This window comes from Perognathus longimembris, chromosome 13, assembly GCF_023159225.1.
Source record: "Perognathus longimembris pacificus isolate PPM17 chromosome 13, ASM2315922v1, whole genome shotgun sequence".
Taxonomy (NCBI): domain Eukaryota; kingdom Metazoa; phylum Chordata; class Mammalia; order Rodentia; family Heteromyidae; genus Perognathus; species Perognathus longimembris.
The window spans coordinates 12,280,640-12,305,377 of NC_063173.1; the positions used below are offsets into that span (position 1 = coordinate 12,280,640).

Consider the following 24,738-nt stretch of genomic DNA (forward strand, 5'->3'; position numbering starts at 1 on the left):
TTCAGATATTTCTCCTTTTTGCCTAGGCTGGCCTAGGATTGCGATTTTCCTGGAAAGCTGGGATTACAGTTATGTATTGTCACATCCAATTTGGGGTTTGTTTGTTTTTTTTAGTACATAATTGACAAAGTTTATTATCAAGAAAATTTAATAGTAGGTTTTTAAAAAAGAATGTTTGGGTTTTATAGTACTAAAAGATGATAAGCCACAACAGGACATATACAAAGGTAATTAGAATATTAAATACTATCTCAATTAAAAGACCATAATTCAAATTGTTAGTTATAATCCTGTGTCTTGGTAAATACAAGCAGCTTTCATGAAATTTACCTTCTCATGAAAACTAGGAGACAATTCTCCAAATTCAATTACTTAGTTTACAATAATCAATGCTAAAATTTTGTGCATGCACTATCACATAAAGCACAAAATCCTATCTCGAGTGATTTTCATGTTTTCTTAAAATTTATCTCAAGCATCTTTTAAAGTGCGAGCTACAAACAGGATGTATTATTAAAGAAAAAAATCTTCAGAAAGAAGACTATGAGATAGCTACCCACCATTGCCAAGTATGGTTATACAACTAACCAAAGAAAACTGGTAGTACTTTGCTAACTGTAGTTTTAGTGCAGGGACCTCCTCCTTCATAGCGAAGCTCTTAGCTCTTATTATCTACCAGCCAAACATGTACTCCATTGCTTTCGATACAAGACTTTCATCTTTTTTTGGCGTTTGTCTGTCAGAAATAACCTGATAGTCACTAGTAGAAGCTTTGTATGCTGTAGCAAGAGGTCTCATGGTAGAAATCCTAGGAGTACTTCCGGGTTGTGTTGGTGTGCCTAAGGTCTTGATTGGTGGTGTAAAGGCCAGAGACGGTGATGACAAAGAACATCTTTCATTGTTTTCCATGACACTTTTATCAATGCATGGTTTTACACCAATCATGATGGATTCTCCAACTCTTTCCATCTTTGCTTAAAGCTTTCCGGGCCTGCAATTTAGATTGGTAACGAATATGCATCCAGTTTCCAGTGTTGGACATCACATGTTTTAAGATATTTCCGTATTGTGCAAATTGTAGCAATATATAAGATGCAGAAGCTTGTGGAAACCCAGTCACCCAAGTGTCATCAAGGTGATCTTCTGAAGTCAGAGAATCTCTTTGTGTATAGAAAGGATCCAACTGGGCAGGAGATAGTGTCGTCTTTCATGGCTGACCAATACTTGCTGGGCTAAACACACACTTTGCCCTGCTCCCGGAGTAGTTGTAACTCCAACAAGAGGACTTTGCATTACTGAAATGTTTGTCTGTCTTCTTGAAGTTAAAGGTGTTGATCCAAGCCCTGGGCTGGAAATATCATCATATATACTTCTAACAGGTGGAGCTCCACTTTTATCTTTATGAGCTGGTACAACGGGTTGTGGTGGTGATCCACCTGTAAGTAAAGGTGATCTCATTTCCATAACTAATTGTTCGAGGTTGTGGAGTCACCGGAGCAGGCAAATCCCCCATTAAAAATCCAGGTAAGAACTGGGCATTAACACCTGGCTTTGGAGATGTAGGTGAACCCAGCATCATTGGTTCAGATCCTAGCGCAAGCGCCTGGGGCTCCACGGCAAACGAAGCCATCTGGACTGTGGCAACTACTGTCAAACCCAGGACCTTCCAATTTTTCAAAAATGGCAGAAACCCAATTTGGGGTTTTTTGTTTTGTTTTTTGTTCTGTTGGGTGTGAAGCTTAAACTCAGGCCCTGGGTGCTTGAACTCAGTTCCCTGAGTACTTTTGCTCAAGGATAGTGCTCTACCACTTTGAACTACAGCTCCACTTCTAGTTTTTGTGTGGTTAATTGGATATAAAAGTCTCCTGGGGACTTTTCTGCTTGGGCTGGCTTTGAACTGGGATCCTCAGATCTCAGCCTTCTGAGTAGGTAGGATTATGGGTGTGAGCTACTGGTGCCTGACTCTAGCTTGTTTGGGGGGAGCTAGTCTCAAAGTTGGCCTTGAACTGCTAGCCAACTCTCTTCATCTCCCAAGTAGCTGGCATTACAGGTATGAGCCACTGTCCTGCCTAGTTTGGCCTTGTTGTTGTTATTTTAAATTGTTGTTTTTGATGCCAGTCTTGGGGCTTGATCTCGGGGTCTGGGCACTGTCCCTGAGCTTTTGTGCTCAAGGCTTGCACTCTAGCACTTGAACCACAGCTCTACTTTAAGTTTGGGTTTTTTTGGTGCTTAATTGTAGATAAGTCTCATGGACTTTCCTCTCCGAGCTGTCTTTGAGTGGTGATCCACAGATCTAGCTAATCTAGCTAAGATTACAGGCATGGGCCACTGGCACAGAGCTATTTTGGCTTTTTAAAGAATGCCAATTAATTTGTTCCATGGCTTGGAAAATATTAACAGTTTTGAAAATCAGTTAACATTACTGGGCTGGGAATGTGGTTTAGTGGTAGAGTGCTTGCTTGGCATGCATGAAGCCCTGGGTTCAATTCCTCAGTACCACATAAACAGAAGAAGCCAGAAATGGTGCTATGGCTCAAGTGGTAGAGCACCAGCCTTAGCAAAAGTAGTTCAGAGACAATGCCCAGGCCCTGAGTTCAAGCCCTAGAACTGGCAAAAAACAAAATTAAAAAGAGATAAACATTCCTGTTCACTAAATTACCTTTCACTAAGAGAAAATTAGGCAAAGGGTCCAATAAAGGGTTTGTGAAAATAAAAACACCTTTTATATATATTTTAAATGAACTCCACTTATGGGGGAAAATATATACATATTAAAACAGCAGTCTGGTTTTATTTTCTGCTTTCCAGATTAACATATTATAAGAAAACGTTGGGGAAGAAGTTACTCTCATGCTTCATATTTGCCTAGTAAAAATAAAATCTTAGTCTATGAAAAGCTAGTTAGTAATTTAGCTATTTAGTAGTAGCCCAGTGGTAAATTGTTCATCTTGAATATGCAAGGCTCTTCCTCAGTTCAAACCCTAATATCACCCCCCCATACTTTTTTTGTTTGTTTGTTTGTTTGGTCGTAGGGCTTGAACTCTGGGCCTGGGCACTGTCCCTGAGCTCTTCAGCTCAAGACTAGTGCTCTACCAAGAGTTTGAGCCTTAGCACCACTTCTGGTTCTCTGGTGGTTAATTGGAGATAAGAGTCTTTCCTGCCTAGGCTGGCTTTGAACTGCACTTCTCAGATCTCAGCCTCCTGAGTAGCTAGGATTACAGGCATGAGCCGCCAGCACCTGCTGATTTGATTTTTTTTTTTTTTTGCCAGTTCTGGGGCTTGAACTCAGGGCCTGAGCACTGTCCCTGACTTCAAAGGCTAGCACTCTACCACATGAGCCGCCAGCACCTGCTGATTTGATTTTTTTTTTTTTGCCAGTTCTGGGGCTTGAACTCAGGGCCTGAGCACTGTCCCTGACTTCAAAGGCTAGCACTCTACCACATGAGCTACAGCTTTTTCTGTTTATGTGCTACTGAGGAATCGAACCCAGGGTTTCATGCATGCAAGGCAGGCACTCTTACTACTAAGCCACATTCCCAGCCCCCTGCTTTGAATTTTTTTTGGGGGGGGGGGCAGTCCTGGGGCTTGGACTCAGGGCCTGAGCATTGTCCCTGGCTTCCTTTTTGCTCAAGGCTAGCACTCTGCCACTTGAGCCACAGCGCCTCTTCTGGCCGTTTCCTAGATATGTGGTGCTGGAGAATCGAACCCAGGGCTTCATGTATATGAGGCAAGCTCTCTTGCCACTAGACCATATTCCCAGCCCCCTGCTTTGAATTTTTAAGAATGAGTATCTTGCAGTGGAGAAGAAAATGCAGGCATGCTGCATTTTCCCCGTGAAACTCTTTATCTCCAATTAACCACTCAAAAACTGGAAGTGACACTGTGGCTCAAGTAGTAGAGTGCTAGCCTTGAGCACAAAGAGGCTCAGGGATGGCACCCTGGCCCTGAGTTCAAGCCCCACAACTGACAAAAAAATAAAATGTGATCAAGTCACTTTTACTTTAAATGCTCAGTGGCTTACATATTTCTTACATTTTCTCAAACTTTCAACTCCTTCCTTAAGATATAGCTTTGTGATCTTTTGTCCTCAAGATTGAGTCTTTCTCGTGTGTGTGTGTGTGTGTGTGTGTGTGTGTGTGTGTGTGTGTGTGTGTGTCCCTAGAACTTGAACTCAGGAATGTCCCTGACCTTTTTGCCTCGGGCCAGTGCTCTACCCCCATTTAAGCCATAGTTCCACTTTCCAGCAATTTTCCTTCCTCAGACCTCGATCCTCAGGTCTCAGCCTTCTGAGAGCTACAGCAAGTATGAGCCACCAGTGCTCAGCTCCATTTATATCTTTTGAGAAATGTTTATTCAGATGTTTTCTTGGGTCATAATTTTTTTACTGGGTTTTATTTTTTCTTGCTGTTCAGTTACATCTGTTTGGGTTTATTAACCTCATAGCACATATGTGATTTTTAGCTGTCTAGAATATATGTGGAATTCAACAGTGAGAAAAGTGTTGTTGTTTTGTTTTATTGTTTGTTTCTGTGTGTGTGCTGGTCCTGAGGGTTAAACTTAGGGCCTGGTTGCTGAGCTTGAGCTTTTTTGCCCAAGAGTAGCAGCACCCCACAACTTGGGCCACAGTTTTACTTCCGGTTTTTTGTTGTTGTTGTTGATATTTGGAGGAAAGCATCTCAAGGACTTTACTGCCCAAAAATCTGGGCTGGCTTCCAACCATGATCCTCAGCTCTCAGTCTCCTGAGTAACTAGGATTAAAACATGAGATACTAATGCCCTGCTCATAACCCAGTTTTTAGAGACGAGGTCTCCTGTGTAGCCCAGGCTGGCATAGAAATCACTGGTATAGCCCAGGCTGGCTTTGTCTTAGGATTGTCCTGCCTCAGTCTCCCAAGTTTGGGATGACTGGAGTATACTACTATGCCTAGCTCTTCTATATTTTTCAAATAACCTTCTCTTCAAGTTCGAAGGTTCTTTGTACTTGATCAGTTCTTCTGGTTGTGTGCTCTTCCTTACATTTCTCATTTTGTTCATTGTATCTTTAAAGTCTAGAATTTATTTGATATTATTTATTTTTAGCAGTACAAGGTTTGAACTTAGGGTATTCTTATCTTTGATTCATGCCTCCAGCCAGTATTTTAAAAAATAATTTCTATATCAGCTAAATTTCTTCCTTTGGTCATTCTTTGTTTTCTTGATTTCATTGAATAGTTTTGCTGAGCAAAAAGCAAATAAAAAGAAGGGGAAAATAGAATCATTTCTCATTACTTTCCTAACTTTCACTGAGCCTCCCTAAAGCAAATATTTAGAATTCTTTTTTAGGCAGGTCATGGATCTCCTCCCCTTCTTTATTGTTGATTACTGGTCCTTTATGTTGTTCACTTGAAGGGGTCAAATTCCCCTGATTCCTCTTGATCTTTGTGGCCGTGCATTTTAAGATATAAGTACTTAAAATTTTACTAGCCAGCTCTTCCAAAGCTTCAAGGTAGGTCATCTTGTGTGGTCCATGGGTGGGCAAGTCCTCAGGAAAGATAGTCTGGTGCCTGAGTCAGTAATTTGGTGGGCCTGGTGCTTGAGTCTGTTGGTGTTGTGCTAGAACAAGGCAAAGCTTGGGTTCTTCTGAGCTAGCCCATGCTGGAGGCACTACAGAACACTGGAGGTTGCTTGGTGTCCTGGAGAGCAAAAGATGAAGTCTCAAATGTAGATTCCCCATTGGCCTAGGGGCCAGTTTAGGGCTAAGGCTTCTGAGGTTGGAAATGCAGAGACCAAGTAGCAGGGCAAACCTAGAGCCTCCTAGTCTAGAATCTAGGGCACAGAAAACTGCTTGCACTAAGTCTTACTAGGATGGGTCTAGTTTCAGAGTCTGAAGAAAAATTCAGTGCTCACTTAGAGAGGTTTCTCACCGTTCTCTACTGCTTGGTTTGGGGGTGGAGGTGACAAGGCTAATGAAAAACTGCCTTCTACCCTCACTAGTGCATCTTTATGTCTTGCTGTGCCTATGGATCATCTACCACCTGAATTTCTTCTCCCTTTTAAGGTGTTTTCACAGTGGTAATAGTTCACTCTGGTGTTTTCTAGGCAAACAGAGGCCTTCTTGCTGACATCCTGCTGAGAAGCCTTTGTTGACCTTCTTTGTTCTGCTACTGCACATGTCATTTCTCACACAATAACCTGAGTCATACTTTGCTAAAATGTTATATTTGTTTGCTTCCTGGCAGACTGTTGGCTCCATGAAAATATGGAACTAGAACATAGTAAGCACGTGATATGTAACTGTTGAATGAGGATTTTCTATTTTCTACTTGTGTAAACTGGGCCACGTGACACTTCTGTCTCTGATTGCTTCCAGTGTGGTACAGGTCCTGCTTGCTGCTGGGGCTGACCCAAACCTTGGGGATGAGTTCAGCAGTGTCTACAAGACGGCCAAAGAGCAGGGAATCCATTCTTTGGAAGGTAAGCATGGGCTACCCAGGTGCTTAAGAGCTCGTTCCTGTGCTTTCCATCCGCTTTGCTGGTTACCAGGGCTACTAACAATGGAACAGATGCCTTTCATGGTTACTCTGGCTTTATACTTTATTACTTTAAACATGTTAGGGACAGAAATGGAAACCTGAATTCATGATCATGTTGGGATGAAACACATTTCAACTGGTATCCTGAAAGTGCCTCAACCAGGGGAGCCTCAGACGAGTGGGCAGTGGAGTGGGCTTCAGTGACGTAATAACTAGGACAGCTGCATGGAATGTGGATTTGCCTCTCTTGCTTCCTGCAGATTTACCCTGTTGTAGAACTACAAAACAGCCTGACTGGTTTCCTCTGCTTTGGAAGTGCCTAAATGCTGCTCTAAATGCTGCTTTTTCATCTTATCTCTGAGACAGGCCTTTCATCTTACTGTGTGATCCAGGACAAAGTGTCTTGATGTCTGTGTGGGGTTGTCATCAGTGCCTGTTGGATATCATGTGGGTTATTATTGGGTCTTCAGAAGAGGCTGCGCACCCCTACCTGTCTAGGAAGGCACCTGGGAAAGTCAGACTGTGTGGCCTTTGACAAATGGTCATGGCAATGTGAAGTTGAGAACTCGGTTGTGTTGGCTGCAGACAGAAATGAGTGTTTTTATTTGACCTTTTGCTTGTACAGACTATCCCCACTTCCTGTGCATTTTCCTGCATCACTATGACTGAGATTTCCAGCAACAGAGCAGCTGGGCAATGGCTTCTATTAGGGTTGATATTGATACCTGGAAGACAACATTGCTGACTGCCTGGGGATTCCAACTAGACCATGGGAGAGATTAAGCAGAATGGAACAAAGCACTCAGTCCTCAGAGTTTTCAGTGAGGCTAGACTGATTGAAAATCAGGATGTGAAGGCCCTTAGGGAAGATGTCTTTACTATGCAAGGAGGAAATTTCTCAAATCAATAGCTTGAGGGAAATGGAGAAGTCTTAGCACTGCTGCCAAGGTCAAGTGTAGTCATCATCACCTTGTTTCTCCATCTTTCTAAACAGGATTCTTCTGTTGAGGCTCCATTATAGAAGCAAGATCTTCCATAAAGGCCTTCCTGCCTTGGACAATAATGGCAGTCTGCCCTCAGCTGCTATGAGTGTTCCCTACATCTTGACTGCTTCTAAGGCTGTTTGATCTCTATCCCACCTGCATGTTTTTTAGTCTCCCCAGCTGACAATTCCACATTCAGGCCATGACCTATGCCTCTGTAGATTCTCTACTGAGTGAGGAATGCTCAGAAAAGTTCCTGAATGCCCTGAATTTTCTGCCTAATATGTGGTGATACAGCTTCTAGGCTGCCCTCTTCTCAAACATCACATCCTCACCCAGCTCTGCCTTCTCTTCACATGTTCTCACCAGAAAGTTCAGAGGTACATTTGTGAGACAGCAAAATCTGGAAGGAGGCAGGGGATTCTTGGATTCCCCTTTCTGCTTTCAGGATCCGCTTGAAAGATACTTTTGATTTTGTAGAATCCCTGAGTTGTGAAGCTGTTCAACTTGTGCTACATGGTTCAATGTAGCTTTGTGTTCTAATGTATCTCTCCAGGTTGATACTCAAATTCTGCATTCCTTCCCCCCCCCCCTCCATTTTTTGCCAGTCCTGGGGCTTAAACTCAAGGCCTGGGCACTGTCCCTGAGCTTCTTTTGATCAAAGGTAGTTCTTTACCACTTGAGCCACAGTGCCACTTCCAGATTTTTCTGTGTATGTGGTACCAAGGAATCAAACCCAGGGCTTCATGCATGCCAGGCAAGCACTAACTATACCACTAAGCCACATTCCCAACCATATTCATTCAGCATTCTAAATCAGTACTCAACTAACTTAGACATTTCAAGGTTTGAGGGTCACTTGTTCTCAGCTTGGCCATTTAAGGTAGAACAATCACAGGTAGTACACAAACAAATGGACATGGATGCATATAAATAAAACTTTACTACCTACACAACAGGCTGGGTTAGGCCCATCAGTTTACCAATCCTGTTGCAAACAATTTGTGTTCTATTTATTTGTTTGTTTATCCTTTTGTTCAATCCCTTCTGAATTCTTTTTAACTCACAGCAGCCCATCTACAGTCTAGGTAGATTAACTAGACAAAAACAACAAAATAGTGGAAAAGGGAGTTCCTCATGAAATATAAAGATTAAAAAATGTTAACTATATCTTTTGTTCTTCCTTTCTTTCATGCCAGTACTGGATTTTGAACTCAGCGCTTCAATTACGGTATTCTATCACTTGCACTACCCTGACATTGTGCTAGTTAGTTGGAAATAAGTATCTCTCAGATTTGTCTGCCCAGACTGGCTTTACCCAAGATCCTCAGATCTCAGCTTCCTGAATATCTAAGGTTGCAGGTGGAAGCTAACTGACAAAAGATCAGGACACTCAGAGCTTGAACTCTAGACCTCACAGCCCAGGGCTGATACTCTATTTGAGCCATGGCTCCAGCCTCCCAATAACCCATTTTTTTTTTTTTTTTTTGCCAGTCCTGGGCCTCGGACTCAGGGCCTGAGCACCGTCCCTGGCTTCTTCCCGCTCAAGGCTAGCACTCTGCCACCTGAGCCACAGCGCCCCTTCTGGCCGTTTTCCATATATGTGGTGCTGGGGAATCGAACCCAGGGCTTCATGTATATGAGGCAAGCGCTCTTGCCACTAGGCCATATCCCCAGCCCCCAATAACCCTTTCTAAAAGCAAGTTAGGCAATCCTGGTATATTAATGTCTTATTCCTTATTATTATTTTTTTTTTTTTTTTTTTTTTGCCAGTCCTGGACCTTGGACTCAGGGCATGAGCACTGTCCCTGGCTTCTTTTTGCTCAAGGCTAGCACTCTGCCACTTGAGCCACAGCACCACTTCTGGCCATTTTCTATATATGTGGTGCTGGGGAATTGAACCCTGGGCTTCATGTATACGAGGCAAGCACTCCTGCCACTAGGCCATATTCCCAGCCTAATGTCTTATTCCTTAGAAATTCACACTAGTGCCCAGTAGTTTACTGTTTTAGAACCATTGTGTGTGTGTATTAGGCCTGAGGTCTTGCTCAGTTGGTAGTGTTTGCCTGTCATGCCCAAAGCCCATGATCAATCCCTAACACTGCCAAAATTTAAAAAGAAAGGAAGGAAAGAAGGAATTTATAATTTTGTCAGGAAACATTAAACTCAACTATCTGTACTTTGCAAGGTCTATGTCTTTGTACTTTTTTATTTCCAAACTACCTTCGTCTGACAGTTTTTCTTGCAACTCATCTTACTTTTCAAGGCATATCAGTTTGGATTTACTCTGTGTTCTACCTACTATGATAATGGTTCTTAAGAAATGTCAGAATGTCAGAGTTCTGGTTTCTCCTTATCAGCCTAAGCCTTTGGCACTTAAGTCGTCCCCCCCCCCCATTTTTTCATTCAAAGATTTATTGCCTGTCTATTGTGAGCCAAGCACTATGTCCAGCTCTGGGTCATTCTCACTGACAGGAATCCTCATAAATAGAAATGCAAGGATCCTGTGTGATGTCTCTCTTGCTTGCGCTTGCTCTCTCTCTCTCTCTCTCTCTCTCTCTCTCTCTCTCTCTCTCTGTCTGTCAGCCCTGCACTTGAACTCAGGGCCTGGGCACTTTCCTTGAGCTCAAGGCTAGCACTCTACCACTTGAGCCACAGTGCCACTTTCGGCTTTTTCTGTGTATGTGGTTCCGAGGAATCAAACCCAGGGCTTTGTGCATGCTAGGCAAATACTCTACCACTAGGCCAAACCCTGGCCCTGTGGTTCTTTTGACTGGATTGATTTTTTTTTTTTAATGGAAGTTGCCTGACTTATGGAAATGGGCCTGAAGAGTAGAGCAAATTAAGAGGTGTGCCTCCCTTCCCCAGTGGAAAATCACAAGATCTGAACAACTGGATGCTTCTTCATTATCAAAGCATAGATAATAGATAATAGTGGCAGAGCTAGAGCTTACTAAATTTCTAATTGATATGTCTATGGAACTGAACCTACTTTTAGTACTGATGGAAAATGGTGAATTGTAGTTCGTGACCTGGGCAAGACCTCTGTAACCCCAGGAGGACATTGCTTGTCTATAGATCAGTATTGTAAAGATGAAAAGATAAAGTATTTAATATGTGAATTGTAAAGTGCTCTACAGTTGTAGTTATTTATTAGTTAAATTTATTTGTAATTCAGCATGCTTTTACTGAGTGTTGGGAACTTTGCCAGATGCTAGAAATACATAAACAGATATTCATAATATATGAAGAAATATATATGAATATATACACAAAGATTATGAATATGTACATATACATATACATATAAGTCTGTATAGATATATTCCCTCAGCAGTGCTCCCAGTCAAGTGCAAAGACAGACCAGTAAGTAAGGAATCACCATACAGTGTGGAAAATGCAAAGGTAGCTGTACAAATAACATCAGCAACACTGACAAGAGGTAGTGGTGAGCTCTACCTGATGTGTTATGGGGTTAATGATTCTGAATTGGGTCTTAAGGATGAGTTAAAAGGTTGCCAGGCCCATGAAAAATGTCCTTCCAGGTACAAGGAATAACACATACAGAGACTTGGGGTTCAGAGTGTGGGATTCCAAGTGGCATCATCTGCCAGGGTTTTAAAGAAGAAAGCAAATGAAGTAAGAGAGGAATGGTTATATAGAAAACAACCTTATAAGGCCACTCTAAGGAGCTTATACTATATTTTGAAGGCCATTAAAGAATTTTAAGCAGAGTAATGTAATTTATGTTTGCATTTTAGGTGGTTCATTTTGTCAGGTTAAAAGAGAGCTTGAAGGGGAGAGATTAGCAAAACTTCTTGACCTTTTAAGAATGATTTGCCTGTTGAGAATCTGGGGGCGGGGGAAATCACACCTTTCCTCCAGGAGATATTTAAAATGTGTGGTGATTTGTGATACTTAATCTTCATGGTCAACTAGAATGAGAGATGCCTAGAGGATTCATAAAGCACATCTCAGGGTGATGTTATGAGGGCTCTGACCTAATGAATGGGATTAATCCCTGGATGGATTCCTAATATGTTATTTTGTGGAGATGGTTGAAAGGCAGGAAATAGAGCTTGTTGTTGGAAGTAGTCATGGGGGTGTGGCCTTGAAGCTATATCTTGCCTTGGCTTCTTCCAGTATTTCTGGATATCTTGATGTGAACTGTTCTTTCCATCCTATCCCTCCTTACCATCAGAGTCTGTAGAGCTAAAATCATGAGCCCCAAATACGTCTTTCCTCTTTTAGTTGTTTGTCAGGTATTTTGGTCACAGCTACACGAGTAATGCTTGGCTCCTACAGGTGATCCTTGAGTACTCAGTTGAGTGCTAGAATTGATGGAAAGGAGGTACCTATGGGAAAACCTCAACTTCTGTGTGAGTACAGTTGGGTGTGTGGGTATGGACCTTAGAGGGGTCATGTGGCACAAATAGGGATTTAGGAGTCTCCAGAATTTGGCCATAGTTAAAAGGAATGGTAAATAAAACACCCGAAATTTCCCATGGGAAGGATTTAAAGTGAGGAGACAGGAGAACAAACTTCTCTTCAAGAGTTACTATTACTAGCACTGGGCTGGGAATATGGCTTAGCAGTAGAGTGCTTGCTTAGGATGCATAAAGCGCTGGGTTTGATTCCTCAGTACCACATACACAGAAAAAGCCGGAAGTGGTGCTGTGGCTTAAGCCAGGGACAGTGCTCAGGCCCTGAGTTCAAGTCCCAGGACTGGCAAAAGAGAGAGAGAGAGAGAGAGAGAGAGAGAGAGAGAGAGAGAGAGAGAGAGAGAGAGAGAGAGAGAGAGAGAGAGAGAGAGTTACTGCCCTTAGGGTACAAGGAGGCAAAAGGAAAGCACCTCGAATGCTTTGTCTCACTCTGCATGTTCAGGCACAGCCTAAGGAGGGTCTTTTCCCTCCTCTTTGAGGATCTGTCATAAGATGACCATGGTTTGGGAAACCCTTTTGCCTTGGTTATGCAAACTGCTCCTTAGCTGGGAGCCCGCTCAGCCTGGTATGGTAGACTTGTCTCCTCTTGTCAGGGTTGATATTTCTGGGTAGAGGTAGGTTTGCTGGTACAAGTGACTCAAGAGTGCTTGGTATGGAAATCTCCCTGGCCTAACTGCCCTTTCCATTCTCTGTAGCCCTCAGAGTAGCACCTTCAGAGACTCAATGGTGTCATGGAGAAATAGTTAAGGCTTCCTGCCTGGGAGCTGTGGTTCAGCTAAGTCCTGTCACTATATAATCTTTTTTTTTTTTTTTGTCATGAGGCTTGAAGTCTGGGCCTGGGGCTCTGTCCCTGAGCTCTTCAGCTCAAGGCTAGCACCTACTACTTGAGCCACAGCGCCACTACCAATTTCTGGTGGTTTATTGGAGATAAGAGTCTCATGGACTTTTCTGCCTGGGCTGGCTTTGAACCTCAATCCTCAGATCTCAGCCTCCTGAGTAGCTTGGATTACAGCCGTGAGCCACCAGCGCCCAGCTTTTACTACGTAATCTTGAGCAAATGACAATGTCTTTATCTTTCAGTCTTGTCTGTAACATGGGGATGACAATATTTATCTTAGAGTTGTTAGAATTAGTAGAGATAATTATGTGTATATAAATTGCAGTGACAGTTAATGAAGTTTCTCTTTGGAGGTAGGTTTTGGCTAAGTGTAACACAGGATGCTGACTAGGAGAGAGTGAACTCTGTTTGGTTTTGTTTTTTTTCCAGTACTGGGGCTTGAACTCAGGGCCTGAGCACTGTCCCTGGCTTCTTTTTGCTCAAGGTTAGCACTCTGCCACTTGAGCCACATTGCCACTTCTGGCTTTTTCTATATATGTGGTGCTGAGGAATCGAACCCAGGGCTTCGTGTATAGGAGACGAGCACTTTACCACTAGGCCACATTCCCAGCTCTGAGAGTGACCTCTTTACCCAGGAGTAGTGACATGTTGGATGTCTGCTCATCAGGGAATCTCTAAAGAAGATTCTTGCTCTAGGTCACTGAATTATGTGGTCTCCAAGGTCCTTGCCAACTGTGTGAATTCTAAGGTTCTGAAAACCCAACTCCATATCAGAGCAAGTAATATATTTAGAGGAAGTAGAATTTCAACTGGCCTTTTGGAGTTGAAGAAAGGAAAAAAGAAAAGGACAGTGGACACCAGTTAGTGGCTTACACCTGTAATATTAGCTACTCAGGAAGCTAGCTTCTGAGAATCATGGTTCAGAGCTAGCCAGACAGGAAAATTTGTGAGACTTATCTCCAGTTAGTCACCAAAAAACTAGAAGTGGACCTGTGGCTTAGTTGGTAGAGCAATAGCCTGGAGCAAAAAAAAAGCTCAAGAGAGTGCCTGGGCCCTGACTTCAAGCCCCAGAACTGACCCACACAAGAAAGCTATCCTAGGCAAGGGGATGTAGATTGAAGAGAAGGATGCAGAAGTGAAAGGTATGGAGGCAGGCAGGAAAGGGATTATTGTAGCTGTTTGTCTGCCAGATCGTTCCCTGTTCTTGACCACATTCCCTTCAGTGCCTTGAGCCTGTCTGTGCTCTCTCCAAGAGAGTTCCACTTGTGGCTAGCTGACAGGTGGAGGACCCTAATCCTCAGGTGGAGGAGGCAATAAATTAGTGACAACAGTAAACAAGTCGCCTAGCCTGGGATGCCGCTGGCTGCTTGTAAGTAACTGTTATAAACATTGAGTATCTGGGGCTGTCAGAAATGCAAGCGAGCATTCTGAGTGCCTCTCATATGTACAATTAAAACGATAAAACACGGCAGAAACATGGCCAGAGCAGATTATAAATCAGCTTCTCTTCTCAGCTCCGAGTGGCAGCTGAATAAAGATGAGTTGTGCTGAAGCTAGGTTGGCATAAGCTTTTTCTGAGTAGAGGGCTGGCTTGCCAGGCTGAACCTGCCTGGGCTAAGTCTACCTACCTACAGTTCTCCTTACCATGCATGGTTCCAGGGCTGTAGGTCCTGGCCTGCCCCAGCTGACCTCCCCATCTCTTGTCTTCAGATGGGGGACAGGACGGTGCAAGCTGGCGCATCACAAAACAGTGGACAAGTGCTCTGGAGTTCAGGAGGTGGCTAGGAGTCCCCGTTGGCGGTAATGGAACAGCTCTCTGTACTGTAAGAGTGCTCCCCAACCCCAGGCCCTGCTAAGGAGTGGTCTCATCTGAGTAACTCATCCATTCAATATAAGTTAACCACCCAGGGTATAAGTTAACCATTGTGTGCCCAGCCCTACTGAGACACAACAGAAGGCATGTCTGCCTCGAGAGCATGAACAGATGGGAGTACTGAAGCTCCCAAGGAAATAAGACTCTCCTCCAGAGCTTGTTAACACACAGATTCCTGGCCCAATGTAGGATTCTGTAGGTTTGGAGTAAACCTGAGACTTTTTTTTTTTTTTTTTAAATCTCTAGCAGTCTCCTTCCTATTCCTTGAGCCTCTCAGGCCAGACTACAGGTGTTAATTTGCAGTCTCGTGCTTGGACTGCTTAAAAGTGTTCTTAAGACCTTTGCTTCCTTAGAGAAGAGACATTATCTTGCAACTTTTACTTTTATTTATAGACTGTGCTTAAGCCATGGTATTGTGGGTTTGCAGAACATTTAGAAGCTGTTTTCTATACTTCTAAGAGTCTCTGTCTCCTGATTTGTAAAAGGTTATTGCGGAAGTTAAAGGTGATATTTATTTCTCACCTAAAAACTAGAACATAAGAAGGAATTACATTAACATAAACCCCTGTTTTGTGTCATAATTGCCACTGTTCTTATTACACTCATAGATTGTCATTCAGAATGTCTGACACAGCCTCCCAAGAGCTTTGCCACACTAACAAACTTACTCTTAAAGAACCCACTATTAACTGAAGTATGAGGACTGGCCATTACCTAACTGTATGACCTTCAGCAGTTCATTCTGTCACTGTGTGCTGGTGTTCTAAAGAGAATGATATTTCTGTAGAGAATGATTTTTCCTAGGCTTCAATCAGTTGAATACCGCGCATGGTAGTGTACACCTGTAATCCCATTACTCAAGAGGCTAGGGAGGTGATACTGAGGCAACAACAGTGATAGCTGCAGCAGTTACAACCTCATGGTATGGGCACTAAAGAATACTGAGGCAGAGCAGTGATGTCAAATGCCAGCAAAAACATTTCTTGTACTTATGTAGGACCAGCAACCTTATTAGCCTGCCTGTGCCCTCACTGAGTCTGCTGAGAGCCTCTGGCTTGTCCAAAGGCTTGGAAATCTGCCAGGCTAAAAGCTCTTTAGGCATGTTCTTTTTAATAATGTCCCTGCCTCTTCCTGATCTGTGCCTAAGCCTGCCCAGTCTCATTGCACCTCCAGGGCCAGAGGTTGTTTGTGCCATGTCCCAACACTGCCAGCCCCCATAGAGTCACCAGGATAAACAATGCACTGCCACTTCATCAGGCGTTTTGGGCAACTTGAAGATGAAATGTATCCACCGGTTAGCTTGTTTCCATCCTTTCAGCTCTCCAAGTCTACATAGATATATATGTCTTTCTCTCCTAGGAGAGGGAGATAGACTAGTTGACATGTTTTATTAAAAAGAATAAATTTGATGCATTTATAAAAATAAGAAAAAGTATGATGGGGTGGCAAAGAACTAGTCTTGTGGTTTTTAACTGATTTACATATTTTGTGTATAAATATTTTTTCATCAAAAGTTCCAAATCAGGGATGGGTCCCACACACCACACAAAATATATTAGAGACATTTATATGGATAGCAGGAAGGGAGACAGAGGGCTGAAATTTTCCAGGCACCCAGTGATTGATGGGGGCTGAGGCTCCCCCTGACGCTTTATTGAGTTTCCGATGATTATCTCTCGCTGAGACATTTTTTACAGATGACGGTCGAGCTGTCACAATGGACCATGGGGGAAAAAAAACCAACAATAATAACACTTTAATCTTTTTACTGCACTGCTCCCTAGTATCTCAGATTCATCTTCCCTGACGCACGCAGTTCATTATTCTGCCCCTCCCTAGATGGGAAATAAAGGAAAATAAATATATATGTAGACACACTTACCCACGTACGGGCACACACACACACAGAGTATATAAAAGAGACCACCTCAGAACCAGAGAGGGGCAGAATTTATTGTTCTTTTTGCAAGTGTTGAGGTTTATTAGTAGAGATGCTTGGTTGGCTTGGAATTGGCTATTAATTACAGCATTTTGTATTTGTTTTTTATTGCGAGTTTTTAACATCTTGAAGGAAAAGCAGAGGAGAAGCAAGCAGGTGCAGAGATGGGGAGCCTTGACGGACCAAGTTGAATCAGCCATGTAGCATAGCGCTAAGAGGCAGAGATGGCTGGCTTCTTCCTCTTGCTGCCAGGCTGTCCCAGGAACTGAAAGAATACTTACTGCTTTGGTTAGGGTGGGGGCAGTGTGAGAACACAGTAATAATTGGGGAGATCAAGCAGTTCCAACTTGATCTGGCATATCAGCTACTCTGAGAGTTAGGAGAGGTAGGAGCTTTAAGTAGTTCAGTGGAGTTTAGATGGGTCTATAAACAACAGATTAACAGATTTGTAAGAGTGGGCCTTGTTAAATTTGTTGGTGCGAAAGTGAGGCATGGGCTTTGGAAAGCCTTACCTGTCTCTGGTCTAAGAAGGTTTCTGGGCCAAAGAAGATGCCACGTAGACTGTCAGAGGCGTATACCATATGCAAGGTCAACAATCTGTCTTCAAGCTCCTTGCCAAACTTCCTGTTCTCTCCTTTTTCATGGGGGTAAGAGAAGGTGAGCTTGGCGTCCCTGTAGAAAGGCTACTCTACTCTTCAGTAGGGTAAGCCCTGTCCCTGACTTCTCTTTAATTGTCAAACCTTTTCTGAGTCCCTACCTGATATCAGCTCCTGCACTATACTAGAGTGGAGGAAGCAGCATCCTGACCCTGAGAAGAAAGGTTCTTGCTTGGACAGAGGGCATGGTACCATTTTCAAGTTAGGACTGGTCTTCCAGCCATCGGCCAAGCCTAGGTGATTATGAATGCCTTTGCTCTACAAAGAATGAGGAGATCTAGAAGATGTAGTATATCTCCTTCAAGAGCCTTATTTTCTGCTTGGAGAGACAAGCTTAATATCCATTAAAAAATATATTTATCAAGCATGTTCCCTGTTCAAGATTATACACAGGAAACAATCTGAGAGTATACACTACTATAGAAAAGAATTGTCAAGCCAGTGCCAGTGACTCATGCCAGTAACCCTAGCTACTCAGGAGTCTGAAATCTGAAGATCACAGTTTGAAGCCAGCCCAGACAGGAAAGTCCATGAGACTCTTTCTCTCCAGTTAACCACCAGAAGTGTCACTGTGGCTCCAAGTGGTTGAATGCTAGCCTTGAGTGAAAAAGTGTAGGACAGTGCCCAGGCCCTGAGTTCAAGCCCCATTACAGATAACAAAACAAAACAAAAAAAGTCAGCCAAGTGCTGGTGCTCATGCCTGTAATTCCACCTAGTCACAAGGTGAAATTAGGAGGATCACAATATGAAGATCATGTCGACAAAAAAGTAAAGACTCCTCATCGCAACAAATAAAAAGCTGGAAGCAGTGGTGTGTACCTTTCATCACAGCTATATGGGAGACATAAATAGGACCATGGTCCAGGCTGGCCCAGAGAAAAAAAAATGAGACCTTATAGAAAAATAATGAAAGCAAAAGGGCAGGGCGCTTAGTCCATATAGTAGAGCCATCTGCCTAGCAAATGAAAGACCCTGAATTCAGACCCCAGTACCACCAAAAAAAAAAAAAAAAGAAAGAAATGTCAGTTAGTTTGATGAAAACTAGATTTACTGGAATTTAATGAGGAAAAGGAAAATCATGAGACCAGACAGTTTGAGTCCCAAAGTTTGGGTAACCTAAGTAAAATAAGAAGACATAATGAAGCCATAATGAGCAAACCAGCTCACTCATTGAATGCTAGTATGACTTGTAACAAGTTGCATCCCAATTCTTCATTTACTAAATAGGAATGATGTGTAACAGCCTAGTGTACTTCTTATGAGGAAAATAGTTGTAAAGTTTCTGACACATAGTAAGTGTTCAATAAACAACCATTATTTGCCTGTCACCTTAAAAATTATATATTTAGCTGAGTATTGGAGGAAGGAAGAAGAGTCAGTCTTGGGAATTTTAGTCTTTAGGACTTACCTTTGTCCCTCCACTTAGTACGAAACTGGCCCAACCATTTCTAGTATTGGTGTTGGAGGTGGTTCTAGCCAGAGTTGGTATGGTATCAGTAAGAAGAAAGATTAGAATATAAATGTGTTACCATTTATTGAATCCTTACTACATACCAGGTAATATGCTTGACTGTTTACATTTTAAAACATAACAGCTTTATTGAAATTTAATTCACCATTAAAGTATACAGTCTACTTGTTTGTAGTACACATGCAAGTTATGCAACCATTACCACAATCAGTTTTAGAATATTTTCATCACCTCAGAAAGAAATTTCCTATCCATATAGTCATTATCCACTCAACTAACCCTAGCCCCTGGCATATATCAATACTATGTTTCTGTCTCTGTAGATGGCTAAACATTCACTATCAATGAAACCAGTCACTATTGACTTTTTAACTTAGCATAATGTTTCAGCAGAATTAGGGATTCTATCAGTACTTTATTCTTTCTCTTTTTTTTTTCTTGGTGCCAGTCCTGGGACTTGAACTCAGGGTCTGAGGCACTGTGCCTAAGCTATTTTGCTCAGGGCTAGTGCTCTACCACTTTCCACATCACCACTTCCAGCCTTTTCTGAGTAGTTTAGTTTGTTGGAGGCAGCCTTTCTGGCCTGGTCTGGCTTCAAACTGTGATCTTCAGATCTCAGCCTCCTGAGTATCTAGGATTATAGGCATGAGCCACCAGCACCTGGCTTTAACTGTATCTTTTGCAACCTTTGCAGAAGTATGACTTTTTTTCATGGTAGCTCTATCACTTAACTTTACCAGCCACTCAATGAGGGTTCCAGATCCTGTCATCCTCACCAACACTATTTTTGCTTTGTTATTTTACTCATCCTAGTGGATGTGAAATGGTATCTTATTGTGGTTTGGGTTTGATTTCCCAAATGGACAGTATTGTTGAGCATATTTTATGTGCTTCTTGGCCATTAGCATGTCTCGTTTAGAGAAATGTCTATTCAGATTCTTTGACCATCATTTAATTGGGTTTGCTTTGGAATCTTTTAAGGTGGGTGACATTATCTCAGTTTTGCAGATGAAGAAACTAATCTCAAAAATGTTAAGTATTGGAACTGGGAATATGGCCTAGTGGCAAGAGTGCTTGCCTCATATACATGAAGCCCTAGGTTTGATTCCCCAGCACCACATATATAGAAAATGGCCAGAAGTGGCTCTGTGGCTCAAGTGGCAGAGTGCTAGCCTTGAGCAAAAAGAAGCCAAGGACAGTGTTCAGGCCCTAAGTCCACGGCCCAGGACTGGCCAAAAAAAAAAAAAAAAAAAAAGTTAAGTATTCTGACCACAGTCACAAGGTGAGGTCTTGCTTCCCAGTATGAAGCTTTCTAACTCCAACCCCTTTCTAGTACATAGTACTGTTCACTGAGGATTCATGGTAAGATCACTAGGGTCCCTTTATGGGACCTTTGACCAGCAGAAAGGAACAAGGAAAGGAGAGGTAGAACTTCTGCCTTAAGAAGTTGACTATAGCTAGGTGAATGTTCAGAAAGCCACCAGGTATGTGGATATATCTCAGGTTACAGGACAGAGAGAATACACTAATTTTTAAAAATGGCATTTCTTCAGCTGAGTGTTGTAAAGCTACATGGGAGTCAGGAATCGGAGGGTCACAGTTTGAGGCCAACCCAAGCAAGAAATTATTGAGACCCTTTTCAATCAATAAAAGTTGGGTGTGATGGCACATACCTATCATCCTCACTACCCAGGAAGTTTAAAAAAAAATAGGCTAGCATAAATGTGAGACCCTATTGAAAAAATAACAAAAGCAAAATATATCAAGAACAATTTGGAAGAAGACCAAACCACCATCTTTAGATATCGGTCTCTTGAGTAGCTAGGATTACAAGCATGAGCCACTAGGGCCCAGAGGAAGTAGTATCTTAGACTGTAAAATCTCGCTTGAATGTTAAAGGTTATTATCATGATTGTCTTACTAGGTATAGGGGTGCCCTCTCATTGACACAGGCATGTGTCTTTGATGGCTAGGGCACTACTGGACAACTCAGCATATTAAAAGGCAACTGAGAGTGGGCAGGAGGCTGAGCCTAAGAGAGTAAGACTCATCACTTGACTGACCTTTCCCTTGAACAAGTGAGCAGGAAATAAAGTGCTTATTCTCTGGGGACAACTCATACCTTGCTTTAAAATCTTCCCTATTAGGGAGTGAGGTGATCAGGATATATCTGGAAATGTCACACTGAAAGCCTCCTTGTACAGCTAATATATGCTACTAAAAGTTTTCCCCCCAGGGCTGGGGATATAGCCTAGTGGCAAGAGTGCCTGCCTCGGATACACGAGGCCCTAGGTTCGATTCCCCAGCACCACATATACAGAAAACGGCCAGAAGCGGCGCTGTGGCTCAAGTGGCAGAGTGCTAGCCTTGAGCGGGAAGAAGCCAGGGACAGTGCTCAGGCCCTGAGTCCAAGGCCCAGGACTGGCCAAAAAATAAAATAAAATAAAATAAATAAAATAAAAGTTTTCCCCTAAGAGTCTCAGCAATGTGAGAACAGAAGCCACAGCTGGGTCCTAGTATCTAACCCATAGGAGAAAGCATGACTGAATGTTCATAGTGATGATTTTTTAATCTTTTAATCAGAATTTAGTAAATGGCAAAACTAAGATTCACACTACGTAACACCTTTCCCTTGAACAGCTATTTCTCATTATGAGAGACAGTAGATTTTGTGGGTTAAGCGGTGCTAGGAAGTGGCCAGGGCTCCATAAAGGGCATCGGGGACTTGCTTTTCACCTCCACTGACTCCTTGGCCCTGGTCAGTCTGAGGAGGCTGCAGGGTATACTTTGGACACAGACTTGCCACAAACTGCCAGATTGACTCTGGATAATGCACCCAGGCACATAGATTCTAAACATCGGAGACCCAGATAGGGCAGAAAGTTCACAGTGGTGGCTGTCGTTCCTCCTGTGGCCCAGGGATTTAGTGTCTCCTGCAGAGAAAAGGATTGGCTGGCTAGGAGGGGAGGTCTGTCTAGGTCTGTCTCCCTCTGTGCTGGAGACAGGCTGGAAAATGTCTTTGTTGGGAAGGAGATGCTTCACTAATTGAAGACAGGCTATAAACACAGGGACTCCAAAAACCACCTTCATGGCCAGCTGAGACAGGCTTAGAAGAATCCCTCCAGCTTCCATGGGCTTGCTTTCTTCCACAGTGATGGTGGGGAAACAACATGATATGTTTCAAGAGATGCTGTTCTGGGCTGGGGATATGGCCTAGTGGCAAGAGTGCCTGCCTCGGATACACGAGGCCCTAGGTTCGATTCCCCAGCACCACATATACAGAAAACGGCCAGAAGCGGCGCTGTGGCTCAAGTGGCAGAGTGCTAGCCTTGAGCGGGAAGAAGCCAGGGACGGTGCTCAGGCCCTGAGTCCAAGGCCCAGGACTGGCAAAAAAAAAAAAAAAAAAAAAGAGATGCTGTTCTCTCCTCAGACATGATTTTGCCTTCAGCCTCATTTTGTGGCTTGTGAAGAGAACTTAATAAACAGAGTCTTCAGCAGTCAGGGTGATCTGGGGAAAGAGCTGAGTGCTAAGAGCATGAACTAGACCCTAGATTCCTGCTCTACCACTGCTAGTGTCATTTCCTGAACTTCAGTGCCCTCTTGTATAAAATGGGAGCCTAAGCTTACACCTCACAGAGAAAAAAGAAATGAGAATGCATGATAGATTATAATGCACTACTGAACTTCCAGTGTTCTTCAGAACCCTACTATTGCAGGAGTTTAACAAGACTTCAGTGGGGGAAAAAAAGCTACAAAGAAGAAACGGCTGAGTGCTGGCAAGTGAAACAGGTCTGAAGCCCCCAACCTACGTTCTCATGCTCCCTGTGCCTTTCTGAGAGGAAGAAGATGTACAGGGATGCAGAGTATGGGGGAATATTCTTGTTTTTTCATTAACAGCTTAAGGAATTTAGCTGAGACAGGTGAACTGGGCAAGATAACATAGTAAATTAAGACTGTGATTCAAACATAAAGTCTATCTCTAGAGCTTGTTTTGTTTTATTTTATTTTATTTTATTTTGCCAGTCCTTGGGCTTGAACTCAGGGCCTGGGCACTGTCCCTGAGCTGCTTTTGCTCAAGGCTAGCACTCTTACCACTTGAGCTACAGTGTCACTTCCGGCTTTTTCTACATATGTGGTACTGAGGAATCAAGCCCAGGGCTTCATGCATGCTAGGCAAACACTCTATCACTAAGCCACATTCCCAGCCCAAGAGCTCACTTTTTTTTTTTAACTGCCACACTCCATTCTTCCACTATTATTATTTCAAAAGCAATGATTTTTTTTTTTCTTTTTGGTACCAGTCCTGAGGCTTGAACTAAGGGGTCTGGGCATGTCCCTGCGCTTGTTTGCTCAAGGCTAGTACTCTACCACTTGAACCACTGCTTCATTTCCAACTTTTTTTGGTGGTTTATTAAAGATAAGACTCTCACATACTTTCTTGCCTGGGCTGACTTTGAAATGTAGTCTTCATATCTCAACCTCCCGTTTAGCCCGGATTACAGGTGTGAACCTGGTAAAATAAAAACTTTTGGAGCCTCATGTTGGCATTCAAAAAGTTCTGGACTTAAGAGCATTTTAGATTCCTGATTTGGGGATTAAGGGCAGTCAATTTGTGATGATTTGTTGATTCACAAGTATTTGTCAAATACGGGGTTATGACCAGACACTGTGGTGTACTATGGGGTACAAGTGTGAAGAAGACAGTCACATTGCCTGTCCTTGTTGGGCTTCTGGTATGATAGGAAAGCAGATTCTCAAGTATTGCAATAGAATGTAACAAATTCTGTAATTGGAAAGGCCCAAGACACGGAAGACATTCTCGGGAGCAAAACTATCTCTAGCTTAGAATGAATCATTGGAGGAAGTAACTGAAGGAGTCCGGGGGACAGGAAGATGTCACAGGTGGTAGAATAACATTGTCAAAAGCTCTAAGGGGGGCTGGGATGTAGCTCAGTGGCAAAGTGCTTGCCCAACAAGTGCAACATCCTGGGTTTGATTCCCAGTACCAAAAAATAAAAGACAAAAAATACAGTTTAAAAAAAAAAAGCCCAACCAGAAGCACTGAGGGAAGAGAGAGCATGAGGAAGGGGCCAGGGAGAGATGGATGTTGGGGTGGAGTGGGAGCCCTTTTGTGGATATTCCTCCTTAGCTGGGCTGTGACACTAGTACTCTGCTGACATATGAGCCAAATTAGTCCCTAGCTGTGTTCCTTAAGGTCATCATCTTTTTATTGTAAGCACCCTGTATAGTTCTATCATTGTATTTGTGAAAGCATATTATAATTAGTCTCCTCAGTGATGTGATTCTTGCATTAGACAGTTAATTTTGTAAAGTTGGGAGCTTGTGTCTTATTCATTATTTTATCTCCAGAAGCTACCACCATGTATTGGTGCTCATTAAACATTGTTTGTTGAATGAATGATGTGTTTTCCTAGTAAAATAGATTATACCCTTCCTGCTTTCTTGAGCCAACTATCACTTTTCCTCAGGTTCATCATTATATCCAGCAGTTAATGTCCAATGTGTCAGTTCAGTGATGCCCTTAGGGCCTGTTGAGGTGCTGTGCTCTGAATTCCTTTTTCAGCTCTTCATTGCCCTGTTCTTTTTTCTCCCTGCCTGGCCAGTGCTTGATTGTCATCAATCTACTTGATTCTAAAGTATTCTCTACTGCCTTCTTGCATCCTTCTCTGGCATGATTTGCTAAGATTATTTGTGACTAAGAGTTAGTAATCTCTGATTAGGTCCTAAAGGGCTCTTCTGGGAAAAGTGTAGGTGCCACTACACATGGGACTTGTACACTAGCTGCTTCCTGTTCTTTCCAGAAAAAGGCATGAGCAAGGTTGGAGTAAGGGCTGGGGCAGCCTGAGAGCTCTTGTCTAGAGTAAAAAACAACTGGTTGACTCTTGGTTTTATACATGTACCAGATAGTGTGGTATAGCTTCTACTCACTCAGTCTCATTTATCTGGGTGCTAGTATAATAGACCTTAGGCCATTTTCTGGTAAGGGTAAGATCCACACTTCCA

General features: G+C 42.8%; 1 protein-coding gene and 1 pseudogene across 2 annotated transcripts in view; one reads left to right on the plus strand and one right to left on the minus strand.

Annotated features, from left to right (window-relative positions):
• The window catches only part of Clpb (caseinolytic mitochondrial matrix peptidase chaperone subunit B), a 132,153-nt gene that overhangs the window by 43,002 nt on the left and 64,413 nt on the right, over positions 1–24,738 (plus strand). The window contains exons 4-5 of one of the 2 annotated variants that reach the window (XM_048361630.1): positions 6,350–6,453; positions 14,486–14,575. In XM_048361630.1, coding sequence (XP_048217587.1) covers positions 6,350–6,453; positions 14,486–14,575 — 194 coding nt within the window. The remainder of the gene's footprint in view (positions 1–6,349; positions 6,454–14,485; positions 14,576–24,738) is intronic. The other variant, XM_048361631.1, reaches the window with a different exon arrangement.
• On the minus strand, positions 126–1,676 carry LOC125362726 (annotated as a pseudogene).